Source organism: Micromys minutus (genome assembly GCF_963924665.1).
Source record: "Micromys minutus genome assembly, chromosome: 28".
Taxonomy (NCBI): Eukaryota; Metazoa; Chordata; class Mammalia; order Rodentia; family Muridae; genus Micromys; species Micromys minutus.
Genome location: NC_137963.1, coordinates 103,581 through 131,553, shown reverse-complemented (window position 1 = coordinate 131,553; position 27,973 = coordinate 103,581). Strand labels below are relative to the sequence as shown.

General features: G+C 41.1%; 1 protein-coding gene across 1 annotated transcript in view; it reads right to left on the bottom strand.

The window, feature by feature from the left end:
- Positions 1 to 27,973, bottom strand: part of TTC39B (tetratricopeptide repeat domain 39B) — an 87,469-nt gene that overhangs the window by 30,410 nt on the left and 29,086 nt on the right. Inside the window, exons 3-7 of the mRNA XM_080940097.1 lie at positions 8,902 to 9,003; positions 6,165 to 6,272; positions 4,322 to 4,453; positions 3,390 to 3,466; positions 1,383 to 1,450 (exon numbers count right to left, since the gene is read on the bottom strand). Coding sequence (XP_080796223.1) covers positions 1,383 to 1,450; positions 3,390 to 3,466; positions 4,322 to 4,453; positions 6,165 to 6,272; positions 8,902 to 9,003 — 487 coding nt within the window. The remainder of the gene's footprint in view (positions 1 to 1,382; positions 1,451 to 3,389; positions 3,467 to 4,321; positions 4,454 to 6,164; positions 6,273 to 8,901; positions 9,004 to 27,973) is intronic.

Here is a 27,973-nt window from a genome sequence, read left to right as displayed (position 1 = left end):
CACGAAAGCCATGAAATGTAGAAGCAGAAAATAACAAGGCAGGGAGCTCCTTTCTGAGTGAGAATCCATCACAGAATGCAGGATGAATTAAAAGTAAAAAGAAACAGGGACAGTCACTCAGCTGCTGTACAACTGAATCTTCAGCAGCTGATGAGCACCACTGCAAGAGCCAGGATTCATGGTGGGAACACAGAGGAAGGGGTGGAGCTGCAGATCCTTACCAAGCTAAAGCACAGATACAGAAGTGACCACAGGCAGACATGAGGGAGGAATAGTAGACACCTCTAAGACGTTTGATTTCAATCCTCAGTTATAAAACAAAGTTGTAAACCTTAAAAAGTTATCAAATGCCCACTTGGAAAACACATAGGAAAAAATTATAGACCTCCATGATTCACATTGTGATGCTACTGACATGTCAAGACTGCCATAGTCAACCAGTCTGAGTAATGTACAGGGCTTCAGGGAACAGGATACTACCCTGATTCAGTTTTACTGAACCAGAATCTAAGCTAACATGTCAACTTGCAGAAGCAAAAAAAGATACCACCATTATCACCTCAAAAAAAAAAAAAAAAAAAAAAAAAGAGAGAGAGAGGGAGAGAGAGGGAGGGAGGGAGGGACAGAAGGATTTTCAAAATCATTTAAAACTTTGAGACTATTTGCTGCTTGCTTATCATCTCTACTCCCACTGCCCTCATTGGGACATAACCATCATCAGGTCAGAATGTAAAATCCATGTTTTAAAAGCATTGGAGCGCACACGCACATACACACACACCACATACCATACACACACACACACACACAGGCAAAGGGTAAAATTTAGGAACTCATAACGACTCTTGACTTTTAAAAACTGTTCTGGCCAGGCATAGTGGCCAGCACTGGGAGGCAGAGACAGGTGATCTTTACAAGTTCTAGCCCAGCCAGAGCTACATAGTGAGCCTGTCTGGAAACAAAAGCAAGAAAGGGGAATGCGAATTAAAGTAAGGTGTGAAGGGTCCTTGGAAAGAGTAGATGTGCACCTAAGTGTTGCAGAAGCAGCTCATACAGAAAGAGTTGCCAGAGACTAAACAGGTGTCCTCAGCCCAGGGACCTCTTGTCTGCAGCACACATGTGCAAACTGGAGTCCTCTTTGCTCTCACACTAAGAAGAATCCTAAAAGCCATTTGAAGCAGATAGTAAGTACATATGAGTGGGAATACAGCTCCCCAGAGCCTTCTTTCAGACAATCCTTATGGGAGGAAGGGGGGACCACAAATATCTTTTATTACCACTCTAAACCTCAGCGCTAACACAGGATGAGCAACATTTACCGTTCTCTGTACAGTGTTTGCAGGCTTCCCACCCAACCCCAGCATTCAGCCAGACATTATTACCTGCACAAACGTAAGTGCTGCTTTCTGTAGGAGACACTCAGCATAGCAGATTTCAGCATGCATCTCCTCTGTTAAAAACAGATACAATTATATGAAGTCAGAGTATTACTCTAAGACATTCTAGAAAGGGTGGAAGATAAATAAGCCCAAAGTGACACAGAGACCTAGATTGCTTCCATGCTTCCAGAGAAACAGAATGACTTGTTCCTGGATAATCCTGGATTACATGAACTGTTGAGTGAAGTCATCTGCCTAAGTCCATGAGAAACTCCATGTAGATACTCATTTCTGAACACAGATAGAAACTAAACCATGCAGACAAAAACTGCCAACAAGAAAACAAATCCTATACTAAAGCCACAGTGTTCTGCCATGTCCTTTTGTTCTGGTTTGTTTTCTGCCAACCTACGTTAATTATCTAGAGAGAGGAAACTCAATCTCCATCAGACTGCCTACAGGCCAGATTTTCCATTTTCCAGATGGATGATTGATGTTGACGGTGGTCCCAGCAGGTATGGTCCTGGGTGGCATAAGAAAGTAGTCTGGAAAAGCCAGTACACAGTGTTCTTTCATGGTATATCCTCTGTTTCAGTTTCTGCCTCCAGGTTACTGCCTTGGCTTCCCCTGATAATGAACTATAATACATCCTCCCCAAGTTGCTTTTGGCCATGGTGTTTTTCACACCAATAGAAAGCAAACTATAATACCCTACAAACTCAGTCTGTTTAGGTTGCCCTCACAAGCAAAAGCTCTGGAAGTAACATGCAACTTAATTCATTTAGCTTTATTCCTTCACTATGACTGACTTAAATTGAGAAATTTTTTCCCCAGCAAACATCTGAATTGTAAATTCCTTAGTCCATAAAAAAAAAATCGTGGTGTACTCAAAAGCTAGCTGATGATGTTTCTCCCAGTTATCTGACTGAGTGCTTAAGTGACTCCTGACTATTCTCAAAGCCCACAAGCCAAACATCTTTATAGACAAACATTGTCACTTTTAAAGGTATAAACATTATCCAGATACACCTTTAATCTCAGCACTTGGGAAACAAAGGCAGGTGTGAGATCTTTGTGAGTTCTAGGTCAACCTGATCTACATAGTGAATTCAGAACTGGGAGAAGTCCATAGAAAGGCCCTGATGGAAAAAACAAAACAGTACTTTCACCTTGGAAAAACATTAATAGTCTGTAGAAAATGGAACCCCCCCCCCCCCCCGGCTAGAGAGATGGCACAGCGATTAAGAACACTGACTGTTCTTTATGAGGTCCCGAGTTCAATTCCCAGCAATCAAACAGTGGCATGCAATCATCTATAATGGGATTTGAACCCCACTTCTGGTATGTCTGAAGACAGCAACAGTATACTCACATATATAAAATAAATAAAGCTTTAAAAAATATATAAAAAAATAATTGAATCTTTAAAAAAAAGAAAATGAAACCCTCCAACAATAGCTGAATATAGTTTTTTGAGAAAAAATGCCAATATCTATAAATATTATAAAGTTATAAATCCTAAGTTCCAGTAATTCTACTTTTAAAAATCTGTCTCAAGAAGTACTTGAAAGAATACACAAAAAAATATATGTACAGGATCTTAGGACAACAATATTTGCTAATAGGAAAAAAATAACCATATAGGTGCCTTCAATGAGGAAAAACAAGCATGTTTTTAACCCCACACATAACTGCACAGCTCCAAACAGATAAAACACATTTACGCACACTGGTGTGGGGCAAGATCACACTGTAGCACATGTGTGTGATTCAATGCTTGCAAAAAAAAAAAAAAAAAAAAAAAAAAAAACAAAAGCAAGGGAAAAATAAACTTTCTGTGTCCCGTATATACTTTTCTGTTTGCACAAATGTGTACATAGCTTCAAAGTCAACCAGTGACCAAGGTGAGCTGGGAAGAGGAAAGGCCACTTCCTTCTCTACACTTTAGTGATGGTTTTAGGGATCTTAATCTTTAAAAGAGAGGGATTCCAAGCCTCAGTGGACTCTTACCTTCACTCAATTGTTCCAGTGACCCTCGAGAAAGGAGACTTGAGAAAGACTCGACAACTGTGCATTTCTTCCTGTATCTGCATTGAAGACAAGGGCAAAGACCAGCATCAGACTAAGCTTGCTGTCACTGGTGGGCACTTCAATCATAGCAAGAAGTCTCCACACAGGAACTCCTGGCCCCTCTGCAAGGCCTCCCTCCTCTGTACACACAGTGCCCAGTCCTGAACCACCAACCATGGACTTTCAACCTAACAAGCACAATGTAGAGGATCCCATACACCCACTACATACAAACCTCCCCCTCACTTTTCTGGATAAAAAAAAAAAAAAAAGGCCTGTGCTAAGTGTCTCTATGGGTGAAAAAAAAATGAACTTAAAAGTACACTACCAGGAAAATTTTCTTCATTTGAGATTTACAACATAATTACATGAAGACATCTTAGCCACATTAAAATTCACCAGTACAAATAATAACCTTCTATGTGCAGAGTGAAGTTTAAACTGACACTCTCATCTTGACAAACCAAGAGTGTCCAAACACATCCTTAGGCAAATAAAAATTCCCTTCTTGTTCAACTTCTTCCATGTAGAACAAGTGCACTCAGTTCTTATCTGACCTACAGCAAAATAACTAAAAAGATCCTCTCTGCTAACCCTTCTAAAGCCTCCCTCAGACTTCTACCACAGCTCAGGCCCCATGTACCCAGCAGAGGATACAGGTGCTAAATGGGAGTCATATTATAACTCCAGAAAGGACTTCCTGAGTTCCACTTCGAAGAAATCAACTAGCCAAGAAACTCTGAAGCTCAAGTCCTGCTCCATAGTTCTGGACAACCTCAAACAAGCCCCTTACTTTAGCAAGCTGCATTTACTTGACACTATGGCAAGAAGGTGTGGTATCTTAGCTCAGATATAAACTACTCAAGTCATACTTTTGGCAGGTTTGTAAAGCATCCTTCATTGCAGAAATGCCATTCTGGATGTCCTGTTGCTCAAAGGTCATGACAGCCTGCAACACCACAATAGTACTGTAGCCCAAGGCGTGGTACATACTCTCCTTGGCCCTGGAAAGAACACAGCCAGTGAGTATATCTCAGTTCAATAAAAAAGAAAGAGACTGACAATACCTATTCTTCACTGTGTGTATCTCAACTTCTCCTTCATGGTTACTGAAATGATACAAGCTCTGAAAGGCCTGCTTTAAAACCTCAAGTACCAATTTAAACCCACACAGTAGAATATGTGCTGTAGACAACATGCCGTTCCCTAACTCAGCACAAGGGGGCAGCCTGTGGACTTGTTTTCTAGAAAAAGTTTTAAAGCAAAGCTATTTTTTTTCCAGCTGAATAAGGAGCACTGCACCATCTTAAAATCTGAAATGAGTGAGACTTGGTGACACAAAACTGATCCTAGCATCCCGAGAAGCAAATACAGGAGCTCGGGAACTCAAGGTTATCTTCTATGAGTTTGAGGCCAGCCTGAGAGCCACATGAAACTTATCTCAAAAATGAAAGGAGGTGAGTGAGAGAAAAATCCAAGGGAAGGGGAGGGGAGGGGAGAGGAGGGGAGGGGAGGGGAGCTGAAGTGTTTATATGATAGGGAGAAAAGGTGCCTTTAAAACTGTTCTCTCCAGTCCCCAGAAAAAGCACATTTTTGCAATACATTAATTAAGTCATGCACACAGGGACCCGAGCAAAAAAAAAAAAAAAAACCCTTAGGATCTAATATCTGAGAGTCCTGATGAAAATCCCTGATGAAGAGCTCTCGATCACTGCCTGAGGGTGATACCTCCTCTCAAAGCCTCTTACCTACCTATTTATGTTTCAAATATCAGTGTGTTTTAAGTACTATTGCTCAACATCCTAAGGCAACATTACTGCTTTCACTCACTGAGGACAGAGTCTAAAGAGCCTTTGTCCCCAATGAAGGCACTTCAGTTATCAGTGGCAGTTCAAAACCTCTCAAGTGGGGTGAAAAGAGAATTTTAACAGTGAACTATGCATAAAGATCAGAGACTATAAAGCTGATAATTTATTTTTATGCTATTTTGTAAGCACACAGTACAGTTGAAGGAGGATGCTTAAAAAAGAATAAAGGACATAGTTTGAGACACTGAGTCAGAAGCAAGAGAGCTAGAGAGAGGCAAAGCTAAGCAGACCAAAGATGATGAAGGAAGCAGAGGTCCAGAAGAGGTCCAGACAATTCTGAAGGACACCACTGGCCACTTGATTTGAGGGATCATGTTCCCCAACTACAGCTTCAAATTTTCCCCTAGCAGCTGAGCCTGGAGACCACTGCAAGATCATTTCTACAAAGTCCATCACATGCACAGCTGAGGCCAGTGAGCAGGCTGGATGGATGAGGGTGCTGCCAAGCTTGAAAGCTCGGTGCTAGTAACTTCTATGACAACAGTAGGGAGCCCTGATCACATTCCTAATCTCTTAGATTTGATTGTGGCACAGTGACTACCCTTCTCCAGTTATTTCCCTGCTAGCTTCAAAGAAAACACTGTTTAGTGATACTTAGAGGCAGTGCTCATTAGAAGATGTAAGAAAACTTTGAAGTGTGACAACTCCAAAACCATGGAGACAACACCTGAGCAAGTGTGGAGGCTAAAGCGTAAGGATTACTGACTAAATATGAAATGACACTTCTTTAAAGCTGATTGGTGGGATGGGGTCTCACTCAAACTAGCTTATACATATTGAGACAAAGACAAAGACACATACAAACATGACATCAGATAAACACATAAAATAGCTACAAAGAAATTACCAGGGACGAAGCAACTCTAAGGCATCTTTGAATTTGTTATTTAGAAATAAGTTCAGTGCCTCTGCACACTCCTCCAGGCCACTCTTGAGATCCACCTTGGCTGATGAACTGAAGAAAAAAAGAAAAAGACTTAGAATTTTTGCAGTTTTTATTATTAGCACCCTGTCCCAAGGAGTAGAAATGGAGACCAGCTGAAATTCCTTCCTCCTTTGCCGTTTCTCAATGCTGGGGCAAAGAAGCTTCTCCATTCTTCTGATTCAATGTTATGAATCTATAAGAAACAGGTGGGTGGGGAAAAGGCATGCATGTACATTGTACACACAGGCATGGCAAGGCTGAACAGTGGGTGCCCAATTACCTGCACTGAGATTGAAATGCAGATAAACCTATGCAGGGAAGTGGAGCCATACAGACAACCAATGATTTTGTTTATGTGGGTTTTTTCTTTGAAACATACCATAGCCCAGACTGGCCAGGACCTCAAGGCCCAATTCTTCTTCCCTAGCCTTTGAGTGCTATAATCATAGGCATCAAACTCTGGACTCCATTTCCTGACAAATCCTTCTGGGTGGTGGAGGTAGGAAGTGTCCACTCTTTTCTTCTGTCCTCTGGTTCATCTTCCTAAGTGGTGAGGATATAGAGAGGGGCACACAATACTGCACCCTCTGGAATAGTCTCCCTTATCAGACAGTGGCACCTTAAAGGAGGTTCTTCCCTAATCTTACAAAAGGAAACAGAAAGTGAACCCCAAAATACAGTGCTTTGACATGCTGACCACCAAAGGAGGAGCTTCAGAACCCATGTTTCTTAGACCTTCTCCCATTTCCTTTTACCTTCCTTCTTTTCATTCTTTTTAACTATAGTTCTGGCCTAAAACTCACTAGATTAGGAGAGAAGGGGTCACAGGCACAGAGGCCTAATTTTGATGATCACTGATCATGGGAAGGTGCTCCCTACCTGTCATACAATGAGATGACTCATGGGAATATCTAGGTTGGGGGAAGGAAGAATTCTGTGTCACATATGCAGCAAGCAAGACAGAAAATAAGAGAAATGACAGAAACTTGACCAAAGTCAGAAACTATAGTGTCAGAGGGGGTAGATTCTATTCTAACAAAGGAAGTATATTGTCTCAGAAATCCTGTCTCCCAGCAGATGTGATGGAGCACACCTTTACTCCCAGCACTTGAAAGGCAGAGTAAAGCAGAACTCTCTGAGTTTGAAACCAGACTGGTCTACATAGCAAGCTCCAGGCCAGCCAGGGCTACACTGTCTTTAAAAAAAAAAAAAAAAAAAATCAAACCATACAAAACTTCTTTTCCGTCCTTGCCACTGCGTGCTCCAGGCTTTTCTCTATTCACTTCTGCACCAACCCTCCATGTGATCTGCAGAGCAAGACCCTGTTTTAATAATCCCTTCACACACAAATTAGTCAAAACTAAGCAAGAAGATGAAGTAATATTTGCTCAATAGGTATCACATGCTGCTGCAAAAGCCAGAAAAGACAGAAATGCAAATGTATAAAAGGATAAAAATGTGATTGAATAATATACTGAAAGGAATGAAATAAAAATTATCATCTTTCAGAACTAAAAAGGTGTGGTGGTGCACAGCTTATAGTCCGAGTACTTGGGAAGCAGAGGCAAGTATGTATGTGAGTTTCCAGCCAACCTAGTCTCATTGGGTTCCAGGACAACTCGGGCTTCATAGAAAGACACTGAGGAGGAGAAGGGGCAGGAGGAGGAGGAAGCAGGAAGCAGAAGCAGGCAATTTAGTCTAGTTTTTTTGGTTTTTTTTTTTAAAGTCTAGTCTTAAATTCTGTAAATTGGTTCTGCTCTACAGTCATTTCTGCCTATCCTAGTTTATTTAGGTATAAGTGTGGTGAGCTGCTCTTTAATATCTCATTAATGTGGTGCTATTTTTGCAATGCCTAATATTAACTGATTTTGAAACAGCTCCTTGGCAAATACTGGGAACTACCTTGGTTTTATCTACTAGTGAAGATGTGAAATACTAATAAGCAAGAAATTCAGAGCCTTGGGCAAATGCCAAATGAGTTAGAAAGAAGCAAGAAACAACAGGGAGGAGGGAAACAGGCTTAACTTAAGCAAATTAAACAATGGATATGTTTCTTAAAATGTATTTTCAAGCCAAAGACTTGAGAAAATATAAGGAAGAAAAAATTTTAGTTTTTATTAGTTGTATTAGTTAACATTAGTTTTTAAAATCTATTTGGGTCAGGTGTGGTGAATGTAATTCCAGAACTGTGTGCAAATGAGTCAAGAATTCAAGGTTATCTTCGGCTACATAGCTAATTCCAGGCCTGCCCAGCTACAATAAACAAACATACTAACAAACAAAACAAGACCAAAGTTTTAAGGTTTAAAGATAGGCCAGTAAAAGATTCCTGCTGCCAAACCTGAGGATCATAGTTCAATTCCTGGCACTCACCCAGCGGAAAGTGAGAACTGATTCCAGTATGTTGTCCTTTGCCCTACACACACGTGCCATGGTACTCATTCTCAGACACATGCACACACACAAATAACATACATGTTTGTTGAGAATCAAGAACCTGTGCCCCGAGAATTGAATTTAGTTTTGTTCATACTATACCACTGAGTCCCTTGGAATCCACCTTCTCTAACTTGCCAAATGGACACCATATTTGCCTATGTCCAGTCCCACCTCACTGGTGTACTAGTCTCCTGAGAGTCCCCCAACAGTACCCACATACCCTTCTGACCGTCCCACAGCAGATGCTCCAGGCTGTCTGGAGGTCTGTTTGGTATCACATGGTACAAAGTGAAAGCCGCTGGTTGCCATGTCTGATGGAGATCTGTGGATTGAAAACAGTGAGGGTTTTTAGTTCTTTGTTTTGTTAGGAAGAGATGCACAAACATGATTACAATACACCTGTTAATCATTTCATATAGCTCACCTCTACTTCACTTTAAAAAGCAAGTAATGCAATTCTATCTTGTGTTAAACATTTCTGAAATAAAACCACTGGGAAATTTATCAACTTTGCTTATACTTTAACATACATAAAATATACTAAAATCATCCACGACAGTATTTCGCAACCTTCTTAATGCTACAACCCTATAAGTGCCTCATGTTGTGGTGACCCCCAAGCATAAAATTATTTAGTTGCTACTTCATAACTAATTTTGATACTGTTATGAATCATAATGTAAATATCTGAAATGTAGGATATCTCATATGCAATCCACCCAAAGAGATCATGACCCATAAGTTAAAAACTGTTGACTCACAGCCTTCATCTTTTACATCCTTCTTAATTTTTCCCTTTTCTCTCTCTCTCTCTCTCTCTCTCTCTCTCTCTCTCTCTTGAGGAAGAGGGTAGGGACAGGCATGGTCTGGCTTCACAGTCCTGGATAGCCTGGAACTCACTATATAGATCAGAGTAGCATCAAATTCCCAGGTCCTCCTGACTCTATGTACCAAAAGCTGGTATTGTGAATGTGTCACTGCTTGGCCCAGATCATTATATGTACAATCTTCCAGATTTTTGTTTTGTTTTGTTTTTTTTATGTTAGGGTCTATCTCTATAGCTCAGATAGCCAGGCTGGCTTTAGACTCACAGCAATTTGCTTGCTTCAGCTCCCCAAGGGCTGAGATTACAGATATGAGCCACCAAGCATGGCTCAGAACTTTTTCCTACAAGTAAAGCTACACATATTTTATTAGAACATTATTAAAATATTCATTATATTTATAAGATGAAGCTCTGAGGCAACAGCAACCCATCTTGTTAGGATGCTGAGTTTGTTGCAGTTTTAATGTGTATGAGTGTTTTGCCTGCATGTGTACCACATGTGAGAGCCAGAAAGTAGAATGTCATATCCCTTGAGTCTAGAGTTACAGATGGTTATGAGTTGCTAGGTGGATGTTGGGAATCCAACTCAGGTGCCTCTGAAAGAACAGCTAGTGTTTTTTTTTTTTTTTCCTTACAACTTTATTTTTAAAAAAGAGAGATACATGTATAGATTTTTAAGAGCATTTTGGAATAAAACTATATGAATATATTTTGTCAGTACTTAATTTTTTTAAAGGTTTGATAGTATGCATTGAAATTTTACTAGTTACCTTTCTAGACCCACTGTTTGTAAAGACAAAATTTTTCTCTCTAGCTAGACTGACATTGAACACAAACTTTGCCTCAGTCTTGTAAGAGCCAACATTGCAGGTGTATGCTCCCATGACAGGCCCTGAATGCCAGATCATCAATAAAACCACTCCCTCCCCACCATCGGCCTCTTATTTCCTAAGTGTTGGCTGAGAGGAGCAGCCAGACCAGGGTCTGGTTACAAACACTTAGATTACATCTTTCGCACCCTTTATACACACTAAAGTCCCAGAAAGTCTATGCTTTAAATTTTACATTAATATCACAACAGGCCTATCATACTACAGTGTGTACTTTTAATTTGCTCAGGATCAGGTGTTTTTCTAGTTTAGGATGTGAATCCTGTAATACATTTATTTCAATTACAAACATCAATAGTAAGGTATGCATGTCTTCCCATCTCCCCTTCTGCATGGCTACTTCTTCCAGGATCTGGTTATAGCATGCCACCAAGGTCCACATTACCTTTGTTGGCAGGAGTCAAACTTCCTTCTTAAGGCCAGCAGACATAGTTCTAACTACACAGCTCCTTAACTTCTCTCTTCCAGCTTCCCCTCTGTAGAAAAGTTACTTGGCAGAATAATCAGGATATATTGCCTTCTCAGAAGGATACCAGGAGGGGCCTCCGGAGAGGAGAATTAGGAAGGAAACTGGGCTGTGGATGCTGACATTGCAGAATCCTGCTTCCCACTCATCATTCTCAGCATGACACATCATCAAACAAGCATCAAGAACCTATTTTTTCTCCCTTTTTTTAAATCAGTGCTAGAAATGTTCCAAACGCACAAAGGAGAGAAAACAGCATAGCTCACATACTTTATATCTAGAATGTGGTTCTGGGACATCTAACTCTCATCCCCAATTCTTCCATTCCTCCAAAGATAGGTAATCAATAACTCATCCTCCAGCCATGTGTTAGCTCAGAGACCAGATAAAAGAAAGACTAAAGTTCTCTCCAGATCCTAAAGCACTGGCAGGCACTCAGCAATTCATCCTCCAGAGGTCTGTTGCCTTTGCTTGGCTGGTCACTTACTGTTAATATTATATTCTAGAAAATGTGACATTGGGACTGGAGAGATGACTCAGGAGTTAATCCGTTGCTCTTAGAGAAGACCCAGGTTTGAGCTCATAGCTAACCATAGCTCCAGCTCCCAGGAGACCCAACGCCCTTTTTTAACCCCTGTGAACAACTAGGCTCACACAGGGCACACACATGGTACATACACATACACATAGGCAAAACATTCAAATGCATAAATAAATACATTTTTAAAGCCTTGACACTATCTTGCAGCTATTTTACTCCAATAGATATACAAATGTTTGAACATGCAATGGTTTTATCACTGGGCCAATGATAAAACATTTTATATTTAATAAATCTTATCTCAACATTTTTCTTCAGTTTCCCAAGTACTTTGGGAGGCATTTTATCACCTAGATAATCTCCCTGCTGATCAATGAGCCTGCCGCATACATGGATAGCGTAGTTATTATTTGTGGACAATGTTACACCATGCTGCAACCCATAACAGAGAGCAAGTTTCCATGCATTCCTTCAGCCTGGTTCTGAACATTTTATTGCACATATCCACTGCCACCTGCATGTCACACACTTACCATTACATCAGCTTTCTGGTAAGTGGAGACAAAAAGAAGCGAGTCCTCTGCTTCCTTAACTGGTACTTGGGGATCTTTTTACTAGATTGTCATTCTCGCTTATGTGATCTTGACAGCCATAGTTATAAAGTTACACAAAAAGTCTTGCTGAACATTTTTTATTCTAATTTCATTATATTATTACAGAAATCTAAAAAATGTTCTTTGTACTGTTGCATTTTGACATCTATGTTCCAGTCTGTTCTGCCCTCTCAAAAATCTGTTGTGATTAAAGACCTGATCCAAGTAGGAGATGGTGGACCTCTGGAAGGTAGATCCCATGGGAGAGAGTCTATCACTTCGGAGTGGTGAGGTAGTTCAACTACAACCTTTGAGTTTTCATGAACAGTGCTGTGAAAGAAGCAAGACTGGTGTGTCCTTCCTCTACCCCCTGTACAGGATATGACTAAGTTTCTATACAAGCTACCACCATGAAACACTGTCTGTCTGCTGCCCCCTTTTTCTCTATATAAATTACCTGTTTTGTTGAAGCAATGTAAACTATACAGTGACTTATTCAAGGCTTTGCTTATCTCCTTCAGCACTGGTTAGCAGTATATAAGCACTGTGCTGATACCCATGTGTTTAAAAGAACACTAAACCTTATGTTGCTCCCTAATTTTAATATCTGTACAACTACAAGTAACATAAACGTTTAAATTTTACCTGAATGCTTCTTTTTATCTTAAACACCACTATACTCAAGTTAGAAAGTATGTTTTCAAATCATGGGGAAAAAAACTCACTTGACTGACAGTGACTAAAGAAGGTCACACATTATCTTTCACCTATAGGTATTAACATATAAGAAAAATTATCCTTTATATTGTATTATTTCAGACACTTTAATTTTTACATTCCATCACACAAAGGTACCCACCCATTTACCATCATTCTCCGTTCTAAGCAAACCTTTTTGCATCTGTAAATGTTTTAGATGAATGGCTTTTTCTACTTCCCATGTTTCCAAGACTCATTCATACTGAACGGAACAGGGAATAACACTACCATATCTAATACTACGTAATATGCCATTTGGAGAGATATGCCTAATTTGGTTATCATCACATTTGTTCATAACATATGGGACATTTTACTTTTTGTGTATCATGGAGAGTGCTGTTATAAATACTCACATATAAATTTTAAATGAATATAACAGACTAGGTGAAATAATTCCACATTTGACACTGAAGAATTGCCAATTGTCTCCCAAAGTGAGTATATGATTTTAAAATCTAACCAATAAAATATGACAACCCAACAGATGAGTTCTTTCAGTAGCAAAATGGCCATGTGAAAAGTTCATGGCCAGTGATCAGTGAAAAGGAGATTCTGACAAGGAGGATGAGCAAGAAAGAGGCAGGCCAGGTTTGGTGGCACACACCTGTAACTCTGGTGCTTGGGAGACAGATGCAGGAAGATCAGGAGTAGCCACCACTACATGGTGAATAAATGGTGGCCTGGACCACATTAGAATCTCAAACATTATCAAAGAGGGCCCTGTGGGGGAAGGCATTTTCTGCCAGGCCTGATAACCTGAATTGGATCCCCAGAACCTATCCAGTGAAATGAGAAAATGGACTTTCAAAGGTTGTCCTCAAACCCCCATACATGTGATATGCATGCATACAAGAACACAAAAACGTGGGGTTTTGGTTTTTTGTTTTTTTTTTTAATCAAAAAGAAGGGCTGGAGAGACAACTCGGCTATTAAAAGCACTTGCTGCTTTTCTAGGAACTCAAGTTAAATTTTTGGAATCCAGAAGGCAGTTCAGTTCACAACTGCCTGTAACTCCAGCTCCAGGGAATCTGACATCCTCTACTGGTCTGCATGTTGGAATGTTTTTGTGTACTGGATAACAGTTTTGCTTATATTGTTCAAATGTCAATTTGTATATGGGCAGAGAGTTGAGTACAGCCCAGCCTTTGATATTGTTATTTTTAGGAAGCACCATCTGTCTCAGTGTTTTGTAAACATTCTTCTCCATCACCTTCACACTGGTCAATAAAGAGTTGATCAGCCAGTTAGCTGGGCAGAGGAATAGGAAGGCTGGGCTTCCAATCCTAGCTATGGGTTCCAGGAAGAAAAATGTAGAAGGGCCAGGAGGAGAAGAGGTGGAGAGACCATGTGGAGATAGATACCAGGAGGATTTGACATGAAGTTCAATGAGAGAGCAGACATGAGGACACATGGACCAGAGTGAGGTAGGGCAAGTAACAGGGCATTTGTTTGATATTAATAGCCTTAGAGGTTAGAATAGCTCAGAACCTGCCTAGCCTAGGTTTGCTGCTTGTTAATAAATTTAATAAGTCTTGGTGTCAGTTATTTGGAAGATAGAATGGGAACAGATAAGGTTTTATGCATAAATTACAGTCTACAGCTATACCACAGACACAGAGAATATGTACAGATAAAAATTAATATTTTCCTTTAAATCAGAAACAAAGATGCATGGTGGGGGAGGGCTGGAGGAAAGAGAACACAAACAGCTGGAACTCAGCATGTCAATCAACAGTGCTTTACCTTCAGTATCCCCCACTGCTCATCTGCCTGTCACCATGGCTACCAGGGTCAGAAGAATATCATTCCAACTTTTCCCTGATTCCTTCTCATCCTGATTCCTTAAAAAAAAAATAAAACTGACAAAGCCATGGGGTGATAATAAGAACATAATTCTTTTATCCTGACATAAAATATTAGGTATGAGAACAATGGTGTGACCCAAAATACCCTTCCTCTGGGAACTTACTACCAAATCTCCTAAACCAAAACTCAACAACTCTCATCTCTAGGACGTGATGGGTGGGGTTTCCATTCTTTGTTCCTATCTCCATCTTTTCCAAATTTTCTGACATGGTCATACATTGTTTTCATAATCAGGCGAAAGAATGCTTAGGCTCAAACCACTAAAGAAACAGTCATGTCTTAGTTTAAGGAGAGAAACTCTGAATATCCCATGCTTACAAGAAACAGCTCAAACTGGAGTTAAAATTAGGCAAGAAGAGCATGTTATTGCATATAGCCCCTCCCAGGTGAGGAGGCCACAATGGATCTCTGCCTAATGTTTTTCCCACTTCATTTTAGGCCACTCAGAAATCTTTTGATTTCCCACTAATGTGGCAAATTCTTAAACCTTTGTGGTCTTTTGCTGATTTAGCCTTTTTATCTCTTCCACTATAACATGCTTCATTACTATTTTAAGAATTAAACTAAAATAGTTCATTTTTAGACATCTGAACTGTTTCCAAATTTATGAATGTACCTTCAACCTGTTGTTTTTATTGTTGTCTGCCTTTACTGAAAATGAACTGTGCTTTACTCCAGCTTTACTGCTGGAGATTGGACTGCACTGAGCACTCTCCCACTGAGCTATGGCCCAGACTTCTTTTCACTTTTATTCTAAGACAGGTTTTACTAAATTACCCACACAGGCCTTAAATTCTCAGTCTTCTCCCAGCATCAGCCTCCCAAGCAGTGGGGATCACAAACCTTTCCAGGGTGGTCTAGCTCAACCAGAGACATACTCTTTACTGAAGAAACTAACCCTGGAGGGACAATAAATAATGGTACACTATCAATCTTATTTTCCTATGTTTGGAGACCAGAAAACTTTATATCCTAAGATGTATGTAAAGGTCAGCACTGTTTGAATCTGAGGCTAGCCCAGGATCTATAGAAAGATGCTGTCTGAAAATACACAAACAAAGCAAAATCCAAATGGCAAATACTGCATAAAGAATCTACAACTTAGCATCTATAGAGATGATTCAACAGGTCAGAATGTTTGCCACACAAGCCTGACAACTTAAATTTGATCCCTGGAGCCCACATAAAGGTGGAGAGTAAGTACCCATTCCCAAAAGTTGTTCTCTAACCACACACACACACACACACACACACACACACACACAGCACACACACTATGGCACATGTGCACCTACACACACATCCCACACACATACACGATAGTAATAAACTAATTTTTAGGAGAGATACAGCTTTAGCAACATCTTAGTAAAGTGAATTAATGAACATGGCAGAAAGCTAACTGATGAGGGAGCATGTAGGATGAGCAAAGTGAGCTGAGTGCCAAGTAACATCCTCTTCCTGGGACAGCAAACATCTGAAGAAAGCCAGTGTCTCAGCACCTATCCCTATGCTTTGCAAGTAGAAACCTTCATTTAGCATTATGCTAATTGGATAAAGGAACCAGGGGATGGACAACTGAAGGGTTACACCACCCTCCCCTGAACACACCTGCCACCCTGGTCTACCCACCAACCTAGACGCACTCACTGTGTTAAAACCAACTGTGAGAAACTCAACTGAAAGTCAATAGCCAAGGAGGGAAGGCATGCAAGGCTGGTCCCAAAGACATAGTTTTTAACTTCAGAGCAAGAAGCACGAGCAGAAAGCTGAGGAAATAGACGCATATAAAAAGCCTTGTTCACTGGGAAGATTCTCATCCCCCTTCTGGAGCATCCTACTCTCATTTGACTCAGAAAGAATATATAACACCACCACCACTTTTTTTTGAAACAGCGCCTCATATATCCCAGACTAGCTTTAAGCATTTTCCTTCTGCCTCAATCTTCCAAAGACTGGCATGATGACAGATATGTGCCACTACATCCAACTTATAAAGGAAATTATATATATATATATATATATATATAAACTAGATTAAGCATATTCATTAACTTTTTGATTACTGCACATTCTCTCTATGTCTAGAATTACTACAAAATAAGGCTTTTTTCAGGCTAGTTTAGTGACAAAGTGGGAATAGCTTCAGCATCCAGGGTTCTTGTGGGCCAACCAATATCAAGAGAGAACTCCAAACCCCATGATCAAGGCCGGGTCCACTTACAAGCCCCACAGGTACCTAACAACTACCACAGCCACCCCCTCCAGGCTTCCACAATCCCTCACAGCCCCACAGCCACACTAGACACCAGTGGGAAGGCAGGATGGCAGTTCCTACCCAGGGGCTCCTCCAAACCACTTCCAGCTTCTCCCTGGAAGGAGAGAAAGGAGCTAGATACAGCTGCAGAGTTCAGTTCACTTGGCAGTGACTCTTCCTCACCACTCCCCAAACCACCATCCTTCCAAAAGAGAATACTAGCAATCAGGAAGTCAACTTAGCAATAGTGGCTCCATGTCTGTTTGTTTTCTGTTCCTGGTGGGAACGAGGGCTTTACAGCAAAGTAAAAACCACTTGGGAAGAATAAAAGTTCATTTCCACATAACATATAAACCAATTCAGACCTGAAAAGACATTATTCCCCAAAGAGTATTATTTTCCTTGCCAGAAGATGCTACAAACTCCCAAGAGCAGAAATCTAGACCTTTCCAACTTTTGTCCTTAGGCAGAGCAGATTAAATTTCCTGTGTTATTCAAAACAAACTACAAGAGAGCATCAGGCCTGCCAGAGATGTGCATGTGCAACTCCTGCTTCATCTTCCTGGGTCCCACTGCTCATCTCTTTTAACTGAAAAAGCAAATGGGGGGGGGGGAACTCCTCTATTGGAGGACTCGATCCCAGCAATAAATTTACTTCATTTCTGACTCATCCTTTCTCACCAGAATACTGCATAAACAGGAGGCGGTGTAGTGGGAAACAAGACAAAATTGGATTGCTACCCTAGGTGTGCCAGCAGTTTTGATGGTAGGCCTCAGCAAGAACAGGAAAGAACAATTCCCAGCTCAGTCTAATGAGATGCACTCCATTTGTAAAATTGCCTTTTAAACAGAGACAGCACATAAATAAACGTAAGGGGTTGTAAATTGTGGTGATGCTACTAGGCCACTTAAGGTGAGGAGAACCAAGAGCTTCCCATTACACAAACCAGGGCATTCCTGCCACTCAGCAGTTCTGCCTAATGTTTCCAGCAATCCTGGGGCAGAGGCTGCTAAAAGCAGTGTTTGGCCAATTACTAATGCCCTTCCCAGCACAGAAGCAAATATTTGCTGGGTGCACAACAAATGCAAATTTTCAGTGTGACTAAAACTGGGAAGAAACTGTTTCACTGTTAAAAGAAAGGAAAAGAAGCTTCACAATTTAAACAACAATTGAAAAGACAAATTTTCCTTTCCTTCACCTCATAATCCAGGAGAGAGAGAGAGAGAGAGAGAGAGAGAGAGAGAGAGAGAGAGAGAGAGAGAGAGAGAGAGAGAGAGAGAGAGAGAACCATGGCCACCCAAAAGCCATTTTTTTTTTATTTTGAATTGTGGTATTTTATGAAGTGAACTCGAGAATGTATTAGTGCAGAGATGCTGGTGGCTGTGTTAGCATGGAAGGAAAGGTTTGTAAATGCTTTAGAAATTAAGCACCAGAGTTTACTCTTCCTCCAACTTCCATGTTCTCCTAGCTGATATGCTATATTTATGTCAGCTTGTAATACAAAGCTATCAGATGGAATGGCTTTCATAACTGGATGCTACTGCAAAGAAAGAGAGAGGGTCAGGGGGAGTAAGAGAGAGAAAGAGGAGAGAGAGAAAAGAGAAGAGAAGAGAAGAGAAGAGAAGAGAAGAGAAGAGAAGAGAAGAGAAGAGAAGAGAAGAGAAGAGAAGCCCTAAGCTATCAAGGAGGTGAACAGCAGGTAAATGTTTTGTGTTAGGTCCTGGTTTATGGATAACTGAGAGGCTCAAATTCTGCCTTACTCTCTGTTTAAAAAGATAATGACTACAGCCTCAACCACAGGTGAAATTCAATTAGCCCCATGTTCTTTCTTCTTCTTCTAAAGTGCAGTCACCTGTAATGATTTCAAATAATGTATTCTATAGTACACCAATCTAACAATCACTGAAGAAATCCATCTGTGCCACTTGAATGGTCACTAAGGACTGTCCACACCTGTGACTAAATAAACATCAAAAGAAAAGGAAACCACTTGTGAAATTTGCACAGATCCATGCTAGGGATGAGGTCTCCATTAAAGCAGCAAATATTTGCCACCTCTCACAAGGCCATATGGCAGTTAGGTTAATGTCTGAGTCTTAGCCTGAAGATAGGTCTCCAACATCCACAGGCCTGTCCTGTCCAACATGTTCATGTCTTCAGTGCAGAGGCAGCAAACACATGTGGGTACGATCAGAGGGATATGCATGGAAAGGGTTGAAGGAGTGAGTTTATTGGTAAAGAGCACCATCATGAAAGTTGGCCTGAAGAAAATATTCAGTAGCATCTTTGTCAAGGTCACCCCTCAGAGTGTAAAAATGCTGTGCACAGTGGAGCCTTATGTGACCTGGGGATTTCCAAATCTGAAGTCTGTCCAGGAACTCATCTTGAAATGTAGACAAGCAAAGATTAATGACAGACAACACAGTAATTGGGGAGATTTGATGTCATTTGCCTGGAAGACCTCATCCATGAGATCGCCTTCCCTGGGAAGCATTTCCAAAAGATCTCTTCATTCTTGTGTCCTTTCCATCTCTCTGTGGCCCGTCATGCTACCAAGAATAGAGTACGCTTCCTCAAGGAGATGGGCTCACCTGGTTACCAGGGTGACTGAATCAATCAGCTCATCTGGCAGCTCAACTAGAACAGAAGCAAGTTTATCAAAAACATGTATTTGAAGTGTTTTTGTTTTTTAAAATTATCAAGTATCTTCAGAGAAGATTATTTTCTGCCTTCAAAAACTGAAGGAAGGGGCCAGGAGAACCACAGTAGAGTGTGCAAGCATCATAGACATTTAACACAGCCCAGCTCCATGGAAACGGATGATTGCTCACGTTGGCTGCCTGTCACTGAAATCAACACATGCTGTGGAGGAAAGAATTGCACTGCCTTCTATCTTGGTGTTTAATGTTGGGTGGGCAACTAGCCCAAATATCCCTCCCACCCTTCCAAGACTCTTAAAGCAGTGGGGAAGACCAAGGGCTTGAATCTGAACAAAGAGGGTCTTGGTTTTATTTTTTATTTTGTCAGGGTTGGTGGCCTTGTGTTTGGTTTGGTTTGTCTAAGGCAGGGTCTCCCTATATAGTCATGGCTGGCCCTAAACTCCACAGCAGTTCTGCCTTCTTTTTGGATTATAGGTATATAAGCTGGGAGCTTGTTCCTCAGACAGAAAAGGCAGTTAGAAAGGTAACAAAGGCCATGCTTAGTCTTCTGGTGTGAGGCCATGTTGCAACTGCTCTGTCTGATTTTTGACCTCTCAGCCTTGCTGTCCTGGCTTGGGTCAGTGTAACTGCATTTGTACCCTGACCTGCAGTGACAGTGCTTTTCTGTAGCTCAGGATTTAGGATGGGGGATCCCTATGATAGAAAAAACATACATGGGGCTAGAGAGATGACTCAGTGGTTGAGAGCACTGAGTGCTCTTCCAGAGGTCCTGAGTTCAAATCCCAGCAACCACATGGTGGCTCACAATTATCTATAATGAGAAAAAAAAAAGCCATGTATCCATACACACCCTCTTGGCACCTGGAAGTCTTTTGTGAGCACAGCCAGCTTTTTTATGCACATTGGTCTATTAAGCTAGTCTCATTCTGTGCTACAGGAGGGGGCTGACATTTAGTCACTTGTTTTCTACTAAGAAATAGTGTTTGGCTGGGCCTGGTAGTACATACCTTTAGTCACAGAACCTGAGAGGCAGGCAGATCTCCCGAGTTCAAGGCCAGGCAAGCCTGCTCTACAGAGTTCCAGGATACCCAGTGCTATACACAGAAAATGTGAAGGACAAAAAAATTAATGAAGCAATAGACTTGTTTCCTAAACCACATGTACCCAGGAAATGCCCACTAAATTTGGCTTAAGAATTTCCCTGTCTGCCCTTTCCTTAAAACCCACAGGAGTCCACATTCTTAACAGATGTTTCCCCTGAGCTTTCCTGTAACCTTAACTTCATGGGGCCCTTCAAAACTCAGCTGTGAAGTGAGTCAGGTATCGGATGGTGCCAAGCATAGTGATGGTTCACCTTTAGTCACAGCATGGCAGAGGCAGGTGGATCTCTGAGTTAATGCCACCTTGGCCTCAGCATGCCAGTTACAAGGTTAGTGGTTCCAGAGAAAACCAGCCAGAAATCAGTGTGTTCATTATAGAGCTTGGGGAAATGGCAGTAACCAAAAACATTCATCTTGGAAAAACAGTCACAGCTATGTAACATTCTGGGATATAAATCCTGTATCTTACTAAATTAGGAGCACTGTGGTGTTGGGAGTGCTTGCCTACTATGAGAGGTCCTGGATGAGCTTCCATTTCTGGCTTGATCGGATTTGAAAGCAAGTTTTTTGTTTTGTTTTGTTTTGTTTTTTGGTATAGTAAAAGATTTATTTAAATAAGAAAGAAAGAAAGAAAAGAAGGAAGGAAGGAAGGAAGGAAGGAAAACTGTCCAGCTGTAGGGTGAACATACCCAAAGGGCTTGGGAAGTGTGGTGTTTACAGATCCCATGGGTTCACAATTCTTTGTCACAATTCCCACAAAGAAGTTGTGTGGCCATCTAGAAACTGTGGCAGGTCAAGTAAGACATGCTAGAATGTGTCTGTTGAAGTCACTCTGCCTCATCACTGCATGCAGGAGCTAGCATACTACTGTGAGACACTGGGAACACCACTAAGGTTGACAGCTATCTAGACTTGACAGCAATCTGAACAAGTGAAAGAAATGTTAGCTTCTTCTCAAAGCTGCTTCTTTTCTCAGAGGAACCTCTTGCATGTCTTTCCCTGACCCACCACTGAAGCTCATTCTGTCCATACACAGACTTTACCTCTCTAAAAGGAGCTGAGGATGGAAGCCAGCAAGAGAACAGCAAGTGCAAATGATGGAAGATCTGGGCTTGGGGCCAAAGAAAATAATCACTTCTTACTTTTTGTGATGCATGATATCCAGCAACACACTGAAATTTATACCAGAGGAAGAAATTCAGGGAGTCTCCCCCAATCAACTTCCAGGCAATCACCCCAAGGAACACAGGTTGACCAGCTTACAAACTGTGCCATTATAATCAGCACTCTGAATGACCCTGGGCAATGGGCTTGACTGTCATTATAATCAGCATCCTGAATGGCCCTGGGCAATGGGTTTGACCAGACTTATTTTCCTCATTTGTGACAAAACAGTTGCTGTAAGATGACAGAGAGTGGTAGAAGCTGGCCCAGAAGACATTTGAAGAAGGGTCTAGTTCTATGTCTCCCTTAAGACAAGAAAATGATAGCACAGAATCTACATAATAACCAATCTTCCTCCCTTTCCCCAGTGGATCAACCAAAGCAGAAACCAGTTCTTAGTGATCTAAACTCCATATTTACCATGTCTATTGTGTGCTCATAGAACTAATGAAAATATTTCTAACATCCCTCTCCAGCTAAGAACTCAAGGAGTCAGCCACCAGAGATCTGGGGCAGCAGAAGTTTTAAGCATTTATGTGTCCCATATAAGGCTACTCATAAAAGTAGCCTGTAGTTTATATAGTTGAAAAGCTCACCACAGCTCTAATGAAATAACTTAGTAATTAGTTTTTAACTGCCTCCTCTATCTGCTTAAATATCTGTTCTAGGAGTCCAAATACAGTGTTTTCTTCAGCATCATCTCCTCAGAGCTTGAAAAAAAAAGCTTTGCAACAAATGTAAACATTTTTGAATGGATGGATGGATGAATGAATGTTCTTTAGTTTAAAGGCAGGGTATCCTAAATTTAGCAACTCTTCCTAATTAAATTCAAGTTGCAGCATTTAGGTATGACAAAATGTTTTAAAATAAAAATAGCAGATGTTTGATCTCTAGGTGGCAGAAAATTTTATTTCTTTTTTTAAAAAAATTCTGTATTTATTTTTACTCAGAGGAAATCAACCAAATACTGGCACTTGAAAAGCTTCTATATTATATCAACCTAAGTCAGGCATATTACATGTAAAAAGATGACTGCTACCAGTTGGTATTAAAGTATTTTGACTACCAACCAACCTCTGAATATACCACTTCTAAAAACCAGTTTAATGTGGTTTTAGGATACAGGGAAGATATCAATAGCCAACTGATATGAATCAGTTCACAAAGCCCAATCAAGAACATGTGGGGTCACAAGAGGAATCTAAAATCAACCTCTGCTAACAGAATGCTCAGGGTGCACTCACCAATTCAGCAAAGAAAGAGTTGCACTCTTTGGTGAATTCCAGCAGGGAAAGTGGGACACAATGACTCAGGACAGATCCTGAATTCAGGATCTGCATCACACAGACACACAAGTCAGCGGTGATTCTGGTGTGAACTTAAAAAGGTCATGAAGCAGATAGAGCTCACTTTCAGGGGGTTCACATCCATTCTGAGCTGCTGAAGAGACTAGCTAAAGCCAATACCACCCAGGAAGAGGTGAAGGTTTAGGATAAAGGGTTCCAGCTATTTCTGAATGAACATCGCTTTATTCATCTTTAAAATCTTAATTACCATAGCAAAATGCTAGGAAGAAGGCAGCAGAGGACCTAAGACAAACACAGCAAACACAAGTGAACCTCCTCCGCTGCCATTGTTCTGCTGTGGGAGTCTCAGGGAGCCCCAGGGCACATCTTGCAGCAATAGTTAGCCAGCCATGGCAGCGGGTCAGCCAGGCACGGCACCTGGGAAGACCACAGCATCTGCAGCGCAGGCAGGCACACAGACACAGACGTGCAGCTTTCTGCAATTACAGACTCGATCGCCCTCAGGAAGATTCAAAAGGGGAGGGGGCGTGGGAAGACCCGGAAAGCCTTACAGGAAACTGCAAGGAGGACAATGTCATCTAACAAAACCTGCAGGTCTCTAATGAAACCAAACTCCTTTAATTTTTTTCCCCAAAGCTTTCCTTAAATAAATCCTCACGACTTAAAAGAGAACCTTGCAATAATGTCCCCCTGGAACTGCTAAATAAATACAGCATACTCACGAGCTAATGGCAGCAGTAACTTCAGAGAACACGGTTCCACTGTGAAGATGTCTCTCTCTCCTGTCAGATCTTTTTTTAAAAACCAACTGAAAGAGGAGTCCTTCCTTAATATAAAACCAACAGAAATCTTCAACGACTGCTTCGTCCCCCGGTCTCTAAAGAGACTTTCAATGGCCAGATCTGGCAGTGGAGTTACCGAGGCATCAGCCACCCTCCCGGAGCACTGCAGGGGTGAATTTAAGACCTGTCTGTGACAGTGGCAGCTACACTCACTACTGTGGCGGCTGCTTCCGCAGGAAGGGATGCTGGGAGATTTTCTTTCCCAATCCCTGTCACAGCCTAGTCCTAATCCGTCACTGTTTAATAATCCTAAAAGAGCAGGCAAGGCAGATACAGATGGACTGGGCTTATAAAAACCAAAGGACCTTCAGTGATTTCTCACCTAACCTAGGCATTTCTCCATCTATCAAGATGTAGCATGAATTACTTTATTTTAAGAAAAATGTAAGAACCGGTTGTTATTCCCATACATGACTTACATACCCATGTACTTTCTTAAAAGATAATTGAGGGGCACATAATAAGGAAAAATGAGTTTCTCTAGAATTTTCAGTCTAGATATTTCAGTGACAAACTCCTATTGCACTGCAGTCATATCAAGGTTGCTAGAAAGGTCAGTTTAAAATTGGCATCTAATAAATATTATTTCAAATGTGTTTTTGGGTTTAGAGTTGTGGCTTTTTTGGTTGTTGTTGCTTTATTTTTGTGTTTTGATTGTTGACATGGAGTCTTACTCTGTACCCCAGGCCAGCCTGAACTCAGAATCCTTCTGCCTCCTCTTCCCAAATGCTAGGCTTATATGGGTATGCATTACCAAGCCCAGCCCCCATAGTGGATTTGGCTAATCCAAAACCAAAAACATGATCCTTAAAGAACTCTACTCCAGAGAACCTAAATAAGCAAGATTCTGAAGTTGGCCTAGGCTATCTTGGTTTGAAGAGCTAAGGCTCTGGGAAGTAAGGCCTCTGTAACTTGGCTTCATCTAACAAGGGCTTAGCTCACAACAGAACTGAAACTTTCTTCTTATGGGACCCATTATTTTTTCTGATTATAAAAATAGTATCTGGATATGGTGTCACATGCCTGTAATGGAGAGGTGGAGGCAGGAGAATCATGATTTTAAGGCCAGCTTCAGCTACATGGTGAGTTCTAGGACAACCTAAGCTATATAAGACACTGTCTCAGTGAAGAAAAAAAGTTACTATCAAGTAAAATAAGTTGGTATTTCCAAATTATAAATAATAACTAGAAAAAGAAGATTAAAATCAGATACGATCCCATTTCACACAAATAATCACTGCCAATATTGTGTAACAATATTTATAACTTAGAACACTCTCCTTCCTGTCATATGGACAGGACTTAACAATTCTGTGTTTTCTTCTTTGATACTATTGCTCTCCATGCAATGTATTATCTTCCTGTTCATGACTTTTCCTGAGGTGACATGAACAGATGTCTAGTCGTCCTAGGAGTCATTTACAGAAGAGTCCAACAGCTAGACTCCAAGAGAAGACCCCTAACAGATCTATCTAGTGTGGGTAGAAATTCCGGAGTGGCTGTATCTAGAGAATCCTGACCAACCTATAGGTAGCTCTGTCTCCTCTTCCTTCAGCAATTGTTTTCTGTTTATAGACTTTAGGGAGGGGCTTTGTAAACCTTCCAGTTGTCATGGCCTGTTCTCAGAATCAGCTTTCTATATCTGGTCAGCTTCCTTTCTCCCTAGATACACAGCATTTCCTCATAAGAAATATAACTATTTGCCCATATATGTGACCTGGCTTACTTCACAGCTGCAGCTGTTCTGCCTCATTGCCTTGAGGTCTGTGACATCTGAGCAGAGGTGCAGTGCAAAAAAAGGCAATTCACCTTGTAGGAGCTAGGAGGCAAAACAGGAAGGGGGAGGCTGGAGTCCCCTAATTTCCTTTGTCAGCACACTGCCAATGACTTAAAGCTTACTGTGTCCCAGCTCTTAAAATTTCCTAATACTTGGCAAGAGCACAGGGCTAAGGACAAAGCCCACACCATAAGCTGGGTAGGGTTTACTGCTACGAACAGACACCATGACCAAGACAATTTTTTTTTTTTTTAAGATCTATTTATTTTATTTATGTAAGTACATTGTAGCTGTCATTAGACACACCAGAAGAGACATCTGATCCCTTTGCAGATGGTTTTGAGCTACCATGTGGGATTGGAACTCAGGACCTCTGGAAGAACAATCAGTGCTCTTAACCACTGAGCCGTCTTTCCAGCCCCGTCCAGGGCAACTCTTATTAGGACAACATTTAGTTGGGGCTGGCTTACAGGTTCAGAGGTTCAGTCCATTATAGTCAAGGCAAGAACATGGCAGCATCCAGGCAGGCATGCTGCAGGCAGAGCTGAGACTTTTACATCTTCATCTGAAAGCTGCTAGTGGAAGACTGACTTCTAAGCAGCTTTGGTGAGGGTCTTAAGCCCACACCCACAGTGACGCACCTACTCCAACTAGGCCACACTTTCTAGTGGCACTCCCTAGACCAAGCATATACAAACCATCATAGGAACACTCCTAATCTGAATTCTAGCATTGTCCATGTTACTCAGTGTGGGAAACATAATGTGCTGATTAATAAATAGCTAGCAAGGGAAGCCAGTGCAGGGTGTACGGGAGCTCTCTTTGCTCCTTTCATAGAAAATCCTCAAATCTGAAGCCATTCCTAAATGAAAAGGCCTTTCCTAATCCTCACAATGATTAAAGTGGGTTTTTCTGTTCATTTGCTTTGTTTGTTTTTAGTCTCATAGGCAATCAACAACAATAACAAAAATAAATATTAAAACCTATGGACAAAATAAACATTTACAGTTCTAACATAAAAGTATTAAGTGCACTATAGTAAATGGAAGATTAAGATGGATGATTTAAGATTGAGATGGACATAAGAGATGCCCCAAGCTGGTGGTAATGCCTGTAATCCTAGCACTCAAGAGCCTAGGACAGAAAGATCAAGAGTTATATGCCAGCCAGGGCCAGACAAGGCTCTGTCTCTAAACAGTAATGACAACAAAAGTAAACAGATTCAAAGACAGTATATAAATGTCTTATACTTAAGCACTAAACAGGTATCATTTAAGGAGTGGGTGATGGCAAATTTTAGGTCCACCTGGCAGAAGCTAGAGTCATCTAAAAGGAGAAAACCTCAACTGAAAAAATGCTTTCATAGTACTGGGCTGTAGACAAGCCGTCAAGGCATTTTCTTAAGTGATTGATGGGAGAGGGCCCAGTAAACTGTGGGTGGTGCCATCCCTGTGCAGGTAGTCCTGGGTTCTATTAGAAAGCAGGGAGAGCAATCTATGGGGAGCAAACCAGTAAGCAAGTACCCCTCCATAGCCTGGGTTAGTTCCTGCCTCAAGATTCCTGCTATGTTTGAGTCCCTGTCCTGACTTCCCTCAGTGATGAACCTTAGCTGAAATAAACATAGATGGTTGTCTTTATGCAGGTGAGGCTATAATTGGGCAGCGGAAAAAGAAGGCAAAGTTGAAAGTTTTAGAGAGGGGACAGAGACAGACAGACAGACAGACAGACAGACAGACAGTCAGACAGACATATATGGGAGATGTAGACAAGGAGACATTATGGAACCTGTAGGAGAGGATGATGAGTCAAAACCATGTAGTCCTAGGAGCCATAAGTAACTGGGGATTTCACAGATAGACAATTGAGTGATGTAGGACAGGCACATTTGTCCAGTCTAGGTGTACAGCTTGTATCTATATCAGTTAAGTTTTAAGTTCTTTGTGTGGGCATTTTAGGGGTTGAAGATTTACTGTTATAAATCTAGCTGGTAAATTATAAGCCCCTGGAGTTTTCATTTACTGGGCTATGAGGATCTATACAAGCAGCAGCCAGCTTTCTGCCAGCTAGCCAGAGGGTAGTTAACCTGGAAAGATCGGGGAGGCCCAGCAGCTGGCTAGCTGCAGAGACCACGGAGCGGGCAAGACCACTGGGCCATTGCCTACCCAGCCATAGTGTGGATTAATTTTTAATATTTTTAATATTAAAATTTAATGTTAAAATATTATATTTTTTAATAATTA